The following is an 18,551-nucleotide window of genomic DNA, read 5'->3' on the forward strand; positions in this document are numbered from 1 at the left end:
CTTTTGTTACGTTTGTAGCTCGGTATTGTTGGCATACAGAGACAGGTAGGCAACGTGCAGGTAAACAGCCCTTTTATTAGGGAAAAAAAAAAGGAATGCAACCACTGGCAGTCGCACAAAACAACCATAATGTCCTACTCGCGAAGCTGACTTAAGCGGCTACCTGATTGCCAATCAAGGACAGGTGAGGTAGCCAGCGCTCACACCATAGTAGAAGTAGTGGAAAATGGAGGGGAAAAAAAAGGAAGTGGAAACAACATTGTTTGTAAATGCTGAAAAGCCATAGCCGAACTGAAACAGTAGCTACCACGCTAGCCAGATAGGATTAAGTAACAAAACATATGACTGCATACCTTAGACTTAGACTTCCTTTTATTGTCATTCAAATTTTAACTTTACAGTACAGATAAAAACGACATTTCGTTGCATTAGCTTGTTGTAGTGCAGGATAAAAGAGCAATAAGGTGCAGATATAAATACATATATTTCTGGACAGATAAATATATTGCACTTTTGCATATGCATCCACGTTCACGGATGTATGTCATATTGTCTTTACATTCCAGCGAGTTAATCCGTTTTTGGGGGGAATTGAGGGGATTATTATGATGCCTTTAAGAGTCTTATGGCCTGAGGGAAGAAGCTGTTACAGAACCTGGAGGTTCTGCTACGGAGGCTGCGGAACCTCTTTCTAGAGTCCAGCAGTGAAAACAGTCCTTGGTGGGGGTGGGAGGAGTCTCTGCAGATTTTCTGAGCCCTGGTCAGGCAGCGACTTTTTGCGATTTCCTGGATAGGAGGAAGAGGAGTCCTGATGATCTTTACCACCGTCCTCACCACTCTCTGGAGAGACTTCCAGTCTGAGGCACTGCAGGCTCCAGTCCAGACAGAGATGCAAAAGATATGACTGTATACCTGTGAAATTAGCTAAAAAAAAGCTAGCATTCTAACGTCACCATGTTAACATGCTAAAGTTAGCATGTGGCATTGACCAAGTATCAGTTAAATTCAAAAATGTTTCTCACCTCTTCATCAAAGTGCTGGCACTCGCAACTATCTTTGTTGACCCACATTTTGACTGTGGTGAATGAATTTTCTGAAAGTACGAATAAATAATAACAAACTGAATATTTTCATTTAGCAAAATAATAAAAAACACTTCTAAATACAGTTTTCAACATTGCAAGAGCCTTCTAGACTCAAAACAACACCCACGACTCTCACATTTACACTCCTCAAGGCGGGACTGGATGCTGCCTGAGGCTGAGCCTATCAGAGGCCATGATATTGAACATTGCACTCTGATTGGTTTGGTCTCATCTCGTGGTTAATACTACTGTTGTAGTGAACATTTTACTTCATTCAGACATGTTTGTGCTTGGAAATTTGTCATTTAGGACCAACATACATAGCATACGTTGTAAAAAAATCCACAATGTAGTGAAGCCACAAACTTTGACTGTAATTGCAAAAAAACATGGCATGGCTAAACCATCTTAGCGCAGCTCTAAATAAAAGTGCCAAGTATTGTTTTTTTTATTAGTGGTTAATTGATTCGGAAGGAATTGTTTTACCTATTTTCCCAAAATACTTTAGTTCAGACACTGTAAAAAAAATCTGCATATTTTACGTATCGAGACTCGATATTGGACCAGGTCTGAGGCCAAAGATGTTGATGGTTACATGACTACTGTCACACTTACGGTGGCTATTACAGTGCAGTAATGTAAATAGAAGAACGGTATCACTGTTTTTTTTACAGTAACATTTTGCCAACTGAGTTGTCATTTTCTACCGTAATTGTGAAAATTGTTTTTCACAGGTTATTTTATTTTGTGACAGTTTTAATTAGATTTTGTAGTCACAATATTATTTTCAACTCAGTCAGTCATTGACTGTCACAATATTATTTTCAACTCAGTCAGTCATTGACTATCTTAACGAATTCTACTAATCAAACTGTAAAGTGTACACATATTCAGTAGCTCTAATTTAGCCATCAACTTTTAAATTCAGCTTAAGATATTTTAGGCATGTTTTTACTAAAAACAAAGATGACTAATTCATTCATAAATATATATTTATATTTTATATCACTTTATGAAATAAAAATAACACCAAAAAAAACATAGTATAATTTTAATATACTATACAACAGCATTAATAAAAACAGGCAGCATTACACCAAAACTCTCTAATGCCCTCAAAAAGATACAAACATTTTGTGATGACGTGTTTAAAAAGCTGCACAGTGGTATATTAATGATTGTCGAATTACCCCTGGTATTTATAGCAATCTAATCAATGTATAGAGTTGTATTATTGATTAGTTCGTAACGTTTTAGCTGTCTAAAAGATTATATGTTTAATGTTTTATGATACTGGCGCATTGGTGCCTAATGCTGTGTGTTTGCGTGTGTGTGTGTGTGTGCGTGCTTTTGTGCGTGTGTGTGTGTGTGTGTGTGTGTGTGTGTGTGTGTGTGTGTGTGTGTGTGTGTGTGTGTGTGTGTGTGTGTGTGTGTGTTCTTGCAATGCTTACCCAATGGGGACATCGCTCTGTTTACACAGTCACCTTTAGGGGACCTCTGACGGTATGGAGACAAAAAAACAGGTCCCCTAAAGGGAAACCTTTTTAAATGATAGTCAGATCCATTCTGAAGACGCCTAAGTGATTTTTAAGCTTTGGCCCATAAAACATGTTTACTGGTTAGTTTGAGTGTGAGACATTTGCACAGCAGCCCCCTCATCGGGCTGTAGCTGGTACATTTAAGTGGTGAAACGTCCTATAAGAGGACAGCTGTAGAGCTGTATTCTGAGGATCATGTCATATTTAATTGGAACTTTTTTTTTTTTTTTTTAATGGTCCTCAGTAGTCATGTACAAATTTGTGTGAATTATGCAAAATGATTTAAATTTGGTCCCCATGAACCATATTAACTCTTTTTCCCCAGGGTCCTCAGTAAGAATGATCAGCACATTACTTCATCAATCCAGAGATTTAAAGACGTGTATGAGCTAACTGGGCAGTGGCCATTTTACCAATTTTTTTTATGCCTCCACAACCTGTAGAAAGGGTGAGGTTTATTATTGTGCTTTTTTATGTCACACTGCAAATTTACGCTGCTTTAAAAAGTGCTTGAATTGATTTAAACAAAGCTTAGCTTGCGGACTTTGGCTAAAATGATAGTTAAATCCATTTTCCATAGAACTTCGTCCTATACTTGTCAGCTAGCTAGCCAGGTGCAAGTTAACTATCTTACCGAGTTGAGGCCGCATCCTTCAGATGTCCAACATTCCCCCAATTTAAATGCTCCCGTATCACAGATGTAATGTCAATAAAACAAGTTCTGATTTGCAAAATGAGCAAGGCATTCATGTTTTTAACAAGAATAAGAAAAAATGTTCCATATTAAACATGTTGTTCGTTGGAGTGACCGCGCTGACTTGCATCGTTCCTGAAAAACATTAGTGATGACGTCACAACGACATTTTATTCTCGATATTTGTTGACAGTGTCGAGGAACAGTTGCACCCTCTTACTTGGCAATAGGTCATTTCCTTATGTATGTACATTTGAAAATTATTATAAATTATTAAATAAATAATATGTAAATTACTACTGGCAATATTGTTTAGTAATATATAATCCTAATATTAAATAATTTATATTTGTTAAGAATTATCAATAATTATTGTTATAAATACAGTGGTACCTAATTCAATAGTAATCGAGATACGAGCCGTCTCAAAGCTTTTTGTTATGCTTTTAATTGCAGCCATACTTTTTCAATCTCTGTTGAAGTAATATGTATAACAGGGCTGTGCCGTTGGAGCAATAAAGAGCTAATATATGATTACATGTTATTGTGCCGGCTTCATTTACACAAGAAACAAGCATAGGTTTTGATTAAACAGTTGATGTGCGCCTTTGAGCGCTGTTCAGAGATCGACATCCTGCCCTCCAACCATCAGAACTAAGAAAGTTATTATGAAGGAGGCGAAGCAAATCAGAGAAACTTTCCTGTTAGCAGCTGACGTGGCGAGCCAAGCTCCACTGTAGAGTCAGTCTGCATCACTCAAGCTGCAAACAATGAACATTTATATATTAAAATATTGAGAAGCTGCAGAAGCTGTGTATGATGTATTTGTGTGTCTAGTCCTGACTGACAAACTGGATGGTGGAACATTAGCTTTGTTGACAGACAAACACGTCGCTTCTTGTGTTGTAACCCGGAAGTGACTTCTCCTGGACGTCCCTTAAAGACGTCAGAGATTGGGTTGCCAGATGCCATAAAGCAGGGGTGTAAAACGTACGGCCCACGAACATGTCTTATCCGGCCCGCAAGATGAGTTTGCAAAGTATAAAAATTAGCTGACATAAAAGAAACTGCTGTTTTAAATGTGTCCACTGGATGTCGAAATAGCACATTTTTGGATTCCCTGACTTCAGAGGGGGCGGAGCTACAGTATTTATGTGTCAACACTTCTGTGTCTGGACACTACGTACTTATGTTTATACTCAAATAAATGCTTTTGATTATCTGTACATTTCTTTGTATATACTTATAACTAGGAAGCATATTTGACTGATGAGCATAATCACATAATTTCTTCAGAAAGTATAAATGACCACAAATGAAGATAGACTATTAACCGCAATATGTCAGTAAAAAACAACAACAAGATTTTTACATTTTCAGAATGTGTTTGGTCTATTTTTAAACAAAGAAAACAATCTGAAGTTGTCTTTGTTTTTAAGTGATCATGCCATGATTTCACTTGGGAATAGATTTTCCTCCATGTGGCCCCTGAGCTAAAATGAGTTTGACACCCCTGCCATAGAGAAATGCGTAGTTCAGTCCTTGCCATTTCCGTTCCGCACAGGGCTTGAAGCCTGGGCGTCCACATGAGAGGCGAGCGTGCAGACTACTGAGCTAAAAGCCCTGGCTGGCCTCCAGGATCCAGCATTGCTCTTAAAGTTGTCGAGGAGTGATGTTCGCTAACGTACACATGGCCCAACAGCACTGACTGGCTTCCGTTACACTCACCCACCTAAACTTCACTCTCATCCGGGTCACGGCACCACTGTAACCCACCTGGTTAGGTCCCTTGCCTGATCGTCTGCATTAGGGGCGAGCGTGCTGACTACCGAGCTAAAAGACTGGGTTGTGAGTGAGGTTTACTCATGTACACTGCTTGCTTCCATTACACACGCAGCAACCCTATGTCAATAAGTAGCTTATACCTACTCAGTGGCCTAGTGGTTAGAGTGTCCGCCCTGAGATCGGTAGGTTGTGAGTTCAAACCCCGGCCAAGTCATACCAAAGACTATAAAAATGGGACCCATTACCTCCCTGCTTGGCACTCAGCATCAAGGGTTGGAATTGGGGGTTAAATCACCAAAAATGATTCCCGGGTGCGGCACCGCTGCTGCCCACTGCACCCCTCACCTCCCAGCGGGTGAACAAGGGGATGGGTCAAATGCAGAGGACAAATTTCACCACACCTAGTGTGTGTGACAATCATTGGTACTTTAACTTTAACTTACAGGTAAAAGCCAGTAAATTAGAATATTTTGAAAAACTTGATTTATTTCAGTAATTGCATTCAAAAGGTGTAACTTGTACATTATATTTATTCATTGCACACAGACTGATGCATTCAAATGTTTATTTCATTTAATTTTGATGATTTGAAGTGGCAACAAATGAAAATCCAAAATTCCGTGTGTCACAAAATTAGAATATTACTTAAGGCTAATACAAAAAAGGGATTTTTGGAAATGTTGGCCAACTGAAAAGTATGAAAATGAAAAATATGAGCATGTACAATACTCAATACTTGGTTGGAGCTCCTTTTGCCTCAATTACTGCGTTAATGCGGCGTGGCATGGAGTCGATGAGTTTCTGGCACTGCTCAGGTGTTATGAGAGCCCAGGTTGCTCTGATAGTGGCCTTCAACTCTTCTGCGTTTTTGGGTCTGGCATTCTGCATCTTCCTTTTCACAATACCCCACAGATTTTCTATGGGGCTAAGGTCAGGGGAGTTGGCGGGCCAATTTAGAACAGAAATACCATGGTCCGTAAACCAGGCACGGGTAGATTTTGCGCTGTGTGCAGGCGCCAAGTCCTGTTGGAACATGAAATCTCCATCTCCATAGAGCAGGTCAGCAGCAGGAAGCATGAAGTGCTCTAAAACTTGCTGGTAGACGGCTGCGTTGACCCTGGATCTCAGGAAACAGAGTGGACCGACACCAGCAGATGACATGGCACCCCAAACCATCACCCAACCATGCAAATTTTGCATTTCCTTTGGAAATCGAGGTCCCAGAGTCTGGAGGAAGACAGGAGAGGCACAGGATCCACGTTGCCTGAAGTCTAGTGTAAAGTTTCCACCATCAGTGATGGTTTGGCCACTTCAAATCATCAAAATTAAATGAAATAAACATTTGAATGCATCAGTCTGTGTGCAATGAATAAATATAATGTACAAGTTACACCTTTTGAATGCAATTACTGAAATAAACCAAGTTTTTCAAAAATATTCTAATTTACTGGCTTTTACCTGTATAATAAGGGACGTGCAGACTTGACAACGCTGGATGGAGAGTCAGTGAAGGGGACACGCATTGGTCCACTCCCCAAGATAAAAGCCAGACAATATTGATCCATTACTACATAAAACTGTAGTTGTTTATTGCACATTCTATTGTACTGATTTTCCAATATTATTTATGATCCAAAAGTTTGTTTTACTTTTTAAAAGGCATTTTAAATGTTAAGATGGTGGCGTTTTGGGAGGGCCAAGCACGCATTAAACTGATTTAAATTGATTTTAATGGGCGAGCTGCTATGAGATGCAAGTGTTCTGAGTTACTAGCTCGGTCTTGGAACACAATGTGCTCGCAGGTGTAGGTAGTACTGTAGATGACATCATGGCGCTGTTGAAGTCTGAATGGATAGAATGAGTTCAGTCAGCGTAATTCGCAGCATGATGTCAAGTATGTGTCTTTATGTTTATCATAGTACTGTACATGGTCGCCAAGGCAACCCTCAACTTCCATTTGGAGGACTTATTGAAAGTCTTTGAAAATGCTGAGGAATGAGGAGAGGATGGAAAAGTTCCACGCTTAGTTTCCACCGTCAAAGAGGAAGCGAGTGCGATGGCTGACCTCCATCAAATTGTGATGCGTTCATGGAGAAGTGCACATTTTAAAAGTGTCGTAAATAAGATGCTAAAAAACACACACAATAACCTGTTTTTAGGATTAACGGTTGGCATTGTGTGTCTCCGATGCTTCAGTGCAGCAGACCTTGGCAAGGACGCGGATTCCATTCACGTTCTCGAGAACGTGTGCAATTACTTTAGCGGAAGCCACTCCGGGCTAAGAGCGCCGCCATTCATACATCATATGCACGCCGCCATGTGCCCTTTGTCGGCGGACGTAAAGGGCGGCGGAGAGAGAGAGAGCAGGAAGACGCAGCAAACGGGGAGAGACTGTAGCATGCTAACGTTGCTAATGTTGCTGTTTAACTGTTAACATTGTCACCATGGTAACCTACTTGACATAATGGACACATTTCTCATTTAAGGTGAATATTTGGAGAAAAATACTAGGACATATACTGCACAGGAAGTTGTACAAATAAGGAGTTTCCTCCCTTTTTGCAGATGCTATCTTTTTTGATGTGCTACAACCAACGTTCCCTCTAAAGTGCGCGCATGTGCAATTGCGCACTGCTCAAGCGTCCTCTGTGCACTGCAAATCTATGCCACGCACAAAATCAAATAAAAAATAAGCGCATAACAATTTTTGACACACGGACACGACAGAGAAAACAGTTTTCGTCATCATTGTTTAAATATTGTAACGTCTGTCTAGACCAGGGGTCGGCAACCCGCGGCTCCGGAGCCGCATGCGGCTCTTTGATCACTCTGATGCGGCTCAGCAGCTTACTTGCCGAACCCCCCGGTTTTCCTGTGAGACTTCCGGAATTCAGTGACTCTCGCAGAAAATTCCCGGGATTAATATTCACCGATTTTCACCCTTACATCTATAATAAGGGCGTGCCATGATGGTACAACATTTGACGCCCTCTACAATCTGTATTAATAGTGTGCAAGCCAAACCACTTTTTTTACAGTATGCATCTTCTGCTTGCACACGTACGTGACAGCAATGCATACTTGGTCAACAGCCACACAGGTTACACTGACGGTGACCATATAAAACAACTTTAACACTCTTACTAATAATGCGCCACACTGTGAACCCACACCAAACAAGAATGACAAACACATTTCGGGAGAACATCTGCACCGTAACACAACATAAACACAACAGGACAAATACCCAGAATCCCATGCAGCCCTGACTCTTCCGGGCTACATTATACACCCCTGCTACCACCAAACCCCGCCCCCACCCCAACCCTGCTCCCTCACACATCACCCCCCCCCCCCCCTCTGTGCGTCGGTTGAGGTGGGCGGGGTTTGGTAGCGGGGGTGTATAATGTATCCCGGAAGAGTTAGGGCTGCATGGGATTCTGGGTATGTGTTCTGTTGTGTTTATGTTGTGTTACGGTGCAGATGTTCTCCCGAAATGTGTTTGTCATTCTTGTTTGGTGTGGGTTCACAGTGTGGCGCATTATTACTAAGAGTGTTAAAGTTTTTTTTATACCGCCACCGTCAGTGTAACCTGTGTGGTTGTTGACCAAGTATGCCTTGCTGTCACTTACGTGAGCAAGCGGAAGCCCACAGAACGTGTGGCTGATCAGGCACGCTGGTTGTAGTTGGTGCTATATACTGTACCATCTCGGTACGTATGACGCTGACAATCGCCATTCATACAAAACCCGCGTGCCGCACCAGCATTCAAATTCCATATTAAGGTGTGGGCAGCGTGTCTGAGACCCCTGGTTTATACATGGCACAAAGCAAAAAAAAAACTTTGTATGCAGTGTTATTTCATTTTAAATTTCAAAAAATGTTTGCGGCTCCCATTGTTTTCTATAATTTGTGAAACTGATCAATGTGGCTCTTTGACTGGTAAAGGTTGCCGACCCCTGGTCTAGACGCTTTGAGGACATGAATTCCATCGATCACTTTACTGAGCAAAACTCTTTATGGTCGGCCATAAACACATCACCAAAACATTAGTAAAAAAAAATGATATCTAGCAAAACTGGTCATTTTCTGAAGTACAAACCAGACCAAAAGCAACTTTGTTATATCAACAGCAGCCGCTCGCTCTTTCTCACTTGTGCCAACACATGCACATATGGCACTTAGCCAGTGATGCGTTTACAGCCACACAAAAAGTCGGACAACTCCAACACCACACATAAAGTGTAATACCAGGTCGTTACACTATGATTTACCAATCAAATGTGTGCTTATTCCAGTGTCATTTATTAGGAATCTTAATTTGTAAATATTAATCATGAAATGCTGTTAGTATATTAAATAAATACTAATAAAAATATATTTTTTACAAACAGAAAGTTGCAGGAATGTACACATGAATTCCTGCTTACATCTCATTGTGCAACATGTGAATGTTTTAATGGGAACTAAATGCAATGTCGGAAAGGGGTACAAATTATTTCCAAAGCAGGACCTCCACCCAGACAAACAATACAAGTACACAACAAACAATACTAGTACACAGTTCATGAAAAACAATATTTTTTGTTATTGTCATTGTAAATGGGCCTAAACACTTATATTAGAAAATAACCTAATGGAAATGACTGCTGTCATTTGATTATAATAATAAGAGAATGTTGTCTGTCTATCTGTGTTGGCCCCAGATGGGGACTTGTCCAGGGTGTACACCGCCTTCCGCCCGAATGCAACTGAGATAGGCTCCAGCACCCCCCGCGACCCGAAAGGGACAAGCGGTAGAAAATGGTTGGATGGATGGAGATTGAACTTGTTATTTAGTCAGGTTTGGGACAGGTGTGCTGCTGGTGTAGCCACAGTGTGCACGTCTGATGTTGCTCACATGGGCTCCACTGAATGCTCAGGGAGTTTTTGCGTTTGCTCACACACATGAAAAATTAGAGGGAGCATTGGCTACAACGATGTTAGCATGATGCTGTTGCTAAGTAGCCAAAAGTGCAGGTAGAGAGACAGGCTGCTATCTGGGTTACTCTGGCCTCACATCTCTCCACTGCAGATGAATATTAATAAGTAGTTATTAATATCAGCTGCCTGCACTATGTGTGTGTGTGTGTGTGTGTGTGTGTGTGTGTGTGTGTGTGTGTGTGTGTGTGTGTGTGTGTGTGTGTGTGTGTGTGTGTGTGTGTGTGTGTGTGTGTGTGTGTATAAGGTCGGCACGAAGGCGCCGCGTGAACAAGCCCTCCTCAACATAAGCACCACTTGATTTGTTATGTGTTTGAACTATGTATTTATTACATCTTATTTTTATATAATATATTACTGTTTTGATTTAATTATTGAATTACATTTAAGGAAAAATAAAATGGATGAAAAATCAACTTTATGCTTAATTTATATATATACATAAATATAATCTATTATATATGAAATTAGGGGTGTCGAGCCAATATTGATATCGGAATTTGGTCCAGTATCAGCAACAACAACAAAAAAGTATTGGATGATTTTGACTTGCTTGTAAAATGTCTAATATAAGCATTCTGACACAAGCAGTCAAGTTTTAGCAGTTTAAAAAAGGTAAACATGGTAAGCTATAGGAGCTAGCAGCCACACAACAGCTAAGCACACAATAGCACACAAGCTAGACATATGTAACGTCCTTCATTGAACAATATTGCAGTCTTAACAGCACATTTTTCAATACAAACAAGTATCAAATAATGATAGTTGTATATTACTTACACATACAACGTCTCCAAGGCAGAAGTGTATTAGAAAGTATCCAGTAGCAAACGTGTCAACTTACTGCATCATGAGCCTAACGTCATGAATTATTGTGGCCAGTAGGTGTCACCAAAAAACTAATTACCACTCCACTTCAACTTAAAGGCAGCACATATCCATTCCAGATAGTTAATTATGAATAGGTTAGTGTTTTATACCCACCATTGTTCTCTGTTTGATTAATTTCGCTTGATCAAAAGTGTTCTAACATTCCACATTAAAAATAGTACATCTTTGTATTGTTACTGCTGATATCTTATTGAATCAATATCGGCCAATACTCAAGGCTCCAATATTGATATCGTATTGGAATTGAAAATTAAAATTAAAATTATTGATCAGGTGTGTCAAAAAAAATCAATTTTCGAATTAATCTTATTTGTAACAATTTTGAATCGGTTCAAAAGATTCTAAATCTATTTTCCCCCCCACTAAATGTCCTGTCCAGTCAATTTAGTAAATGTTTGGGTAGAATTGTATCAAACAAAACCAGTTTTCTTTTAAGTAATATAGAAATGTATCAGAGCTGTTTATCTATTTTATGGATGAATGCAGTTAATCATGGAACCGGCACCCAATGTTATTAAAAAAAGTATTGATTTTGAAATGAGAATCGTTTGAAATTGAATCGTTACCCCCAAGGATCGAATCAAATCCAATCATGTGGTGCCCAAAGATCCACAGCCCTATAAACTATATCAAACTTTAACTGTGTAGAATATATATATATATATATATATATGTGTGTAAATATATATATATATATGTATATATATACAGTATGTGTATATATATATATATATATATATATATATATATATATATATATATATATATATAATCTATTTGTAACAAGAAAATAACATAAATACTTCTTAATCAACCATTTTAATTAGTTAAAAAATTATCAAACGAAATGTAATTGAAAAAAAATATGCTCATGTAGTCTGAACTTGTTTTTAAGCCTAAATAATAAGTCAAATAAGTAGCTAGAGAAGCATTCTCTCAATAGTAAAAAAAAAAAAAAAAAGTCCTGAATCCCAAAAAGTAATCACTTTTCTTGTTCTATTTCTGAAATTTCCTGAATGTTTAAACAAAATCCACCCATTACATTCTGAGTTGTTGCTAACTAACTAACTAACTAACTAACTAACTAACTAACTAACCAGAGTGAACACATATTATAAGGTAACAAAGTGCAGGCCATGAGAGCATCCTAGTCCAGACCCTGCTTTTTCCGGTCCACCCATGGCTTGAATTTGGGTTCACCCGAATGCGAGATGAGCGTGCTAGACAGCAAGCTAAAAGCCTGAGCTGTCATTGTGGCGCAAGCTTTAAAAGTGTCAGGGAATAGAATGCCGTTTACAAACCTACACATGGCACAACCTCACTGGCTGGCCTCTGTTAGACATCATCTGCACCTCCTGCATGATGTCTTATGAATAAATCCAGGTGTCGATTGTGCTGCTCACCTCGCTCACATCACTTAATGCACTTCATTGTTGACGGGACAGAAAATGTCTCATTTTGCATTCATGGACGCCGGCATTTATTTATTCATTGTATGAATGTAGGAAATTGCTGCTTTGTCCATTTGAAGAAATGTCCTGCTGGCTTGAACTTCCATTCTCGTCGCTTTAAAGTGTGCGTGCTGGCCTCGTGTGCACAGCTGTGTGTCACTGCTAAGGAGGTCGTGTGCTCCAGCAGAGTTTGCCACATCCTAGTTGGCCCGCTTGCAAGTTCCACGTTGCTGGACGCTAATTAGTGCAGACATGACAGAGAACCGCTTTTCTTCTTCTTCTTCTTTTGTGTGTACGCCTGCAAGATGGCATATAAACTGTATAAAAATATTATCAGCGTTAAAAGTAGTGTTCATGGTGACAGTGATAATGACAGCATGTCATGTAACGCACAGAGGAAGTGGCAATCACGCTTTGCTTGCCAAAACCTCAAAGAACTGTCGTCTCCGTCAGGCTTATTAGTCTTATTGATATTCTATTTGGTGATGGAAGCACAGATTTGGCCGACTGGACTATTTTTTGTGGCGATAAAAGACCTCCACCAAGGTGAAAGGAACAGTTCTATTTCATGCAGTATCATCTCCTTTTATCCTTGAAGATACTCGGGTTATCAAAAGTATGGATACTTCGATACCAAGTTCATATCAACACGCAAAAAATACATACAATACATACATACAATGAATTCATAAAGCAAAACATGTTCAAAAATCACTTCATATTCTTTACTGCTCGCTATTGTTACCATATCTGAGTTATTATATGGGGAAACAACTACAAATGTGTGCTTCATTTACTAACGGTGTTACAAAAAAGATCAGTTAGAATAATACATAATGTTGGATATAGAGAACATACAAACCCTTTATTTATTGAATCAAAAAATTGAAATTCAACGATTTGGTGCATTTGCAAACAGCTAAAATGATGTACAAAGCAAACTATAACCTGCTACCCAAGAATGTACAACAATTCTTCTCAACAAAAGAGGAGAAATATAACCTTAGAGGAAAATCAAATTTAACACATCGGTATGCTTGTACAACATTTAGAACCTTCAGCTTATCTGTATGTGGAATTAAATTATGGAATGGATTAACCAAAGAAATCCAACAAAGCACCAATATGATTCAGTTTAAGAGACTGTTCAAACTACAAGTGTTCACAAAGTACACAGAACAATAATTATGATGAACATCTTGAGCCCTTTTTTTTTCTTTTGAGATCAATATTATTGATGTATTTAATATTTGTTTACTTACTATGGTATATTATTCATTTATTATTTATTTGTTCACTGTTCTGTTACAGAGAACAAGGAAATGGGATAAAATTGCTATGGAATGAAAAGGGGTAGGATTAAATAAGCTCTGGTTCTTCCTACTCCTATATGTAGAGGTACATATTCAGAGTGACAGGTGTATCTTGCGTGTTTATTTTTGTAATTAAATACAAGTGGTCACAAAAGTATTCACAGTGCGAGTGAGAGCGGAGATCCGCCACCACAAGCCCATGGAGTATGCATTATCACAGTGTGTTGAAGCCAACCTTTATTACTTCCATAACTGCTAAGAAAACGCAGCTTAGGGTTTCCTCTCTAATATTCTGTCGTTGGGCAACACTTTGAAAACCACTGCTTTATTTATTTTACCAGGAATGCAACGTGTGTTGAACGCACTTCTTGTTTATGGCCCAATGGAGAAATACAACAAACAAATAAAGAAATAGTTCCAAAAAGCATATACCGTAAAGAGGAAACTCTAAAATGTTGATACTTAAAAGGAATAAGAACATAAAGATTGTTATTTAGATACAAGTGAAACTCCAAAAATGTGAATATCGTACAAAAGTGTATTCATGTCAGCAATTCAACTTTAAATGTGAAACCAATATGTGACATAAAGTCATTACAAAGTGAAATATTTCCAGCCTTTATTTTTTTAGTACATTTGATGATCATGCTTTTACAGTTTTTGAAACTCCCAAATTTTCTGAGATTTTTCATAAACTGCAAAACATGATCATCAAAATTAGATCAAAAGAAGGCTTGAAATATCCTGAGTTGCATGTTATGAATCTGCCATATGTTCGTTTCACATTGTAAATCTTAATGCTGGAAAAAACAAACATATGCACCATATTCAAATTGTTTTGGTTTCTCCTGTATATGTTTTAGGCTTTTTATTAGCTTAATTCATTACAAAGGACATGATGAGGTCACACTACCACCATAATGAAATCCTTTTAATAACAATGTTGTATGTTATATATACTTGAAGGCTCCACCACACTGCTGTTCTTTTTAGATTGTAAAATAGTTGACTATTGTTGTTATTTATGATCGTATTTATGAGCACACAATTGTTTGTTTTGATATGCTGGGAACAGTGCTGTTCTTTTTGTGAGAGTATACTGTAGTTATCTCTTGGCAGTTGATACTGATATTTAAATTATGTTGTTGCACACTGATCTTAAATACTTGACGCTTTCAAACACTTTTCTATAAAGCAGCGAGAATCGTGGAAATAAATAGGTTTTGGTATCAACTACTGAAATTCTGATATTGTGGTAACTAGATACTAGATAGTCAGGACGGTCCCTCCCTATGCAAAGATCAGGTGCTGGGCGTAGAACCTCGAGATCCATGGGGGGTCCTGTTTTGCATTAAGAGTTGTGCACGTAAAATGTTACATAGTGAATGACAGGATAGGTCAAATAAAATTTTAGAACACACTTATTCCAAGTCCCTTCCTTCCACGGTACTGATACAAATCGAAACACAAATTTCCCTATAGTATTCTCACCGTCCCCCATAGTGCACATGGGTTAATGCTGGGTTCAAATCCCAGTCAAATTTACAAATGTACATCTTAATTGTGGTATTTTTATTTTATTTATTTTCCACAAAAAAAACAACAAAAAAAACATTTTCTTTCCTATCAATTTCTTTGAGTACAAAACATGCATCAAAAATAAATTCAAGTTTGATTAAGAAAGTCAAAAAGGTTTTTTACATAAACAATAACACTTTTTTTTAAATGCAATTCTGCTTAGGGCTAGGACCCACCCTTTTTATCATCAATATCTGCTCATTATTTACTGAATAGAGTACCAGAATTTAAGACTGTCTTGCAATAAAAAATAAAAATTAAATAAAAATTAAAAAAACAAATAAAATAAGACTGTCTCACAGGTTTACTAAGTATTTTAAAAATCTTCTGTTTAACTTTTTACTTGACGCTGCTAATACACGTACAAACTGCACCGAGAAAAACACAACAATTTTTACAAATGTATGTGTGTGTGTGGCCATGATACTTCAGAATACAGTATCTGACTTTATGTTAGATGACTTCACCCTTTTTGGGGGGCGGCGTCCATAGTAAAGCGCAAACTATTCTAAAACCTCCTGCATATTATGCATTTCATCTTCAGTAATGATATCCAAATTTTTTTAAATACAGTGTTGTGAAAGTATTATCTTAAAGCTGTGACCACCAGATTCCAGAATGTAAAGACTTCTTCCTTGACCTTTTCCCCACCGCTCCACAAAGTGTTGCCAAAATCACCCACATACATTTTAGCATAACACCGCTAATAAACTAACAAATGGCCACAGTGAAAACACTTTAATGAATGTATGTTTGCGGCCATGACACTTGAGTGTGATATCATCTGACTCCCGTCTTTATCGTTGATTAGATAACAGCTGCAGTGACTTTGGCTTCACTTCCACTATTATCTACTCCACTGATAATTATCAGGTGTTACATCTTAATGTTTGAAAATAACATCAAATGAGAAAAAAAGTGCTGAATTCTTATATTGGGTAAGCAAATACTAAAAGGTCGGACATGCACGGTTCTCCTCAAATTGTACAGCGTAATCTGCTGCAGGATGAGCACATGTGTGCAATCCCAGCTCGGTGTCATAGTGAGCGGATGTTATAAGTGTGTTTAATCTGGCTAAGCAGGCAGCTTGAAGGATGTGCTCTCTTTTGGGATTTTAATTCACTCTCCTCTTTGTGGGAGTGTAATCTGTTTGAGATTATTGTAATACCGTCTCTTACTTGCCACTCGTGTTGCAGAATTGTTGTTCTTGAATGGTGCTATCTGCTACTTGCTGAGAGAGAACAGCTTTTAATGTGTTCAAAGTGCTCCGGGTGTGTGGATGAGTGGTGTTGAATGTGGCTTGTGTCCAAAGGGTCTTCACTTTGACTCCTGCTGTGCTGCAATGTATGCTTTTTTAGAGGTGTGAATCTTTGGGCACCTAACAATTTGATCCGATTCCGATTCATGGGGTTACGATTTGATTCAGAACCAATTCTCAATTTAACATGATTCAAACCGATTCTCGCAATGTATTATTTGGTATAATAATCATAATGAAACTTTTTCAAAATAGGTTACAGGTTGGTTGCATGGACATGGCTTAAAAATGTATTTTTGAAAAATTGCTTCTTTTAAAAAAAAAAATAATAATTGTCAATTCAATTATGAATCGATTTAGAATCAGGATGAATAAGAATCACCATGTGAATCGATTTTTTTGTGCACCCCCTAATGTTTATGTGTTCACATCTATCATGTTAACAGCACCAAATGTATTAGGGCAATATTCATGTATTCACTAAAACCCTCATCTTTGTACTGCAGGCTCCGACTACTCTCCTCCGCCCCCCCTCCCTCGCCTGCCGCCCCCAGCCCAGGCCAATGAGCACAGCGGGGACCACGATGGAGGCGGGGTCAACCGCGGCGTGGTGGGCCTGGCCCCCGAGCACATCGCCACGCCGGGTGCCGCCCTGAGCTGGCAGGCCGCCATTGACGCGGCGCGCCAGGCCAAGATGATGGGCAACGCGGCCTCGACCGGAGGGGCGGGGCTGGTGTCGGGAGGAGGCGGGCCCATCTCCACGGCCAGCTCCACGCAAAGGAAAAGGCAGCACTACAGCTCCAAGCCCAAGAAACAGACCACCACCACAGCCACGCGACCTCCCAGGGCCCTGCTTTGCCTCACGCTCAAGAACCCCATAAGACGGGCCTGCATCAGCATCGTGGAATGGAAGTATCCTTTCCTTGTCTCATGTTCAAACTTAACAGAGCATTAGCTGTTGCCATGGTGATAGATGCTATTTAGTGAAGCTCCACAACCATTAGCAAAAACAACATCAAGTCAAACTAATCATCAGGTGATGTAAGATAATGGGAACATACCACTTTTGGTTCTGGAGTACGAGGGGTGGGTGAGTAAAATTACAACAGCAAACGATGTCATTCCTCCAGTCCAGGGGTCGGCAACCCGCGGCTCTTCAGCGTCACCCTAGAGCAGTGATTCTTAACCTGGGTTCGATCGAACCCTAGGGGTTCGGTGAGTCGGCCTCAGGGGTTCGGCAGAGCCTCTGCCGCAGCGGACACACCAGACTCATGAATTGATTAACGTGGACCCCGACTTAATTAAACAAGTTGAAAAACTTATTCGGGTGTTACCATTTAGTGGTCAATTGTATGGAATTTGTACTGTTCTGTGCAATCTACTAATAAAAGTTTCATTCAATCAATCGTGTAAATAAAAACTTCTCCCTATTAGCGTATCTGTACTGTAAAATTAAAATTTGAATGACAAAAAGAAAGAAGTCTAAGTATTATGGATACCCCCAAACAATGTTCCCTCTAATTTTCCATCTGATTTGCAAGTGTGTAATTTGTTGTGAGTTCATGCACTGTGTTAGTTTTGTTCTTTGAACAAGGTGATGTTCATGCACGGTTCATTTTGTGCACTAGTAAAAAAAAAACATATAACTTTGTCTTGAATTAAAAAAAATAAATAAATAAAAACATTTTATTTTTCACTAAAGAAGGGTTCGGTGAATGTGCATGTGAAACTGGTGGGGTTCGGTACAGCCAACAAGGTTAAGAACCACTGCCCTAGAGGTTTTTCAAAAATAGGGGAAAAAATATATTTTTTGTTTTAATATGGTTTATGTAGGACAACGATGAAATAAACTTTCCTAATTGTTAAAAAGTCCACTGTTTAATATGTTTGTGTTCATGCTTCACTAATGAGAGCGCTGTTTTGTCCTACTCATTTCGGCGGTTCATAAACGCACCGCAGTTTGTTTACATCAGGGTTG

At 39.0% G+C, this 18,551-nt stretch overlaps 1 protein-coding gene across 4 annotated transcripts in view; it reads left to right on the forward strand.

Annotated features, from left to right (window-relative positions):
• The window catches only part of cacna1c (calcium channel, voltage-dependent, L type, alpha 1C subunit), a 261,395-nt gene that overhangs the window by 56,934 nt on the left and 185,910 nt on the right, over positions 1-18,551 (forward strand). For all 4 annotated transcript variants that reach the window (XM_061959443.2, XM_061959444.2, XM_061959445.2 and 1 more), the window contains exon 2: positions 17,080-17,485. In XM_061959443.2, coding sequence (XP_061815427.1) covers positions 17,080-17,485 — 406 coding nt within the window. The remainder of the gene's footprint in view (positions 1-17,079; positions 17,486-18,551) is intronic.

The sequence above is a fragment of the Nerophis lumbriciformis genome, linkage group LG05, assembly GCF_033978685.3.
Source record: "Nerophis lumbriciformis linkage group LG05, RoL_Nlum_v2.1, whole genome shotgun sequence".
NCBI classification, from domain to species: Eukaryota; Metazoa; Chordata; class Actinopteri; order Syngnathiformes; family Syngnathidae; genus Nerophis; species Nerophis lumbriciformis.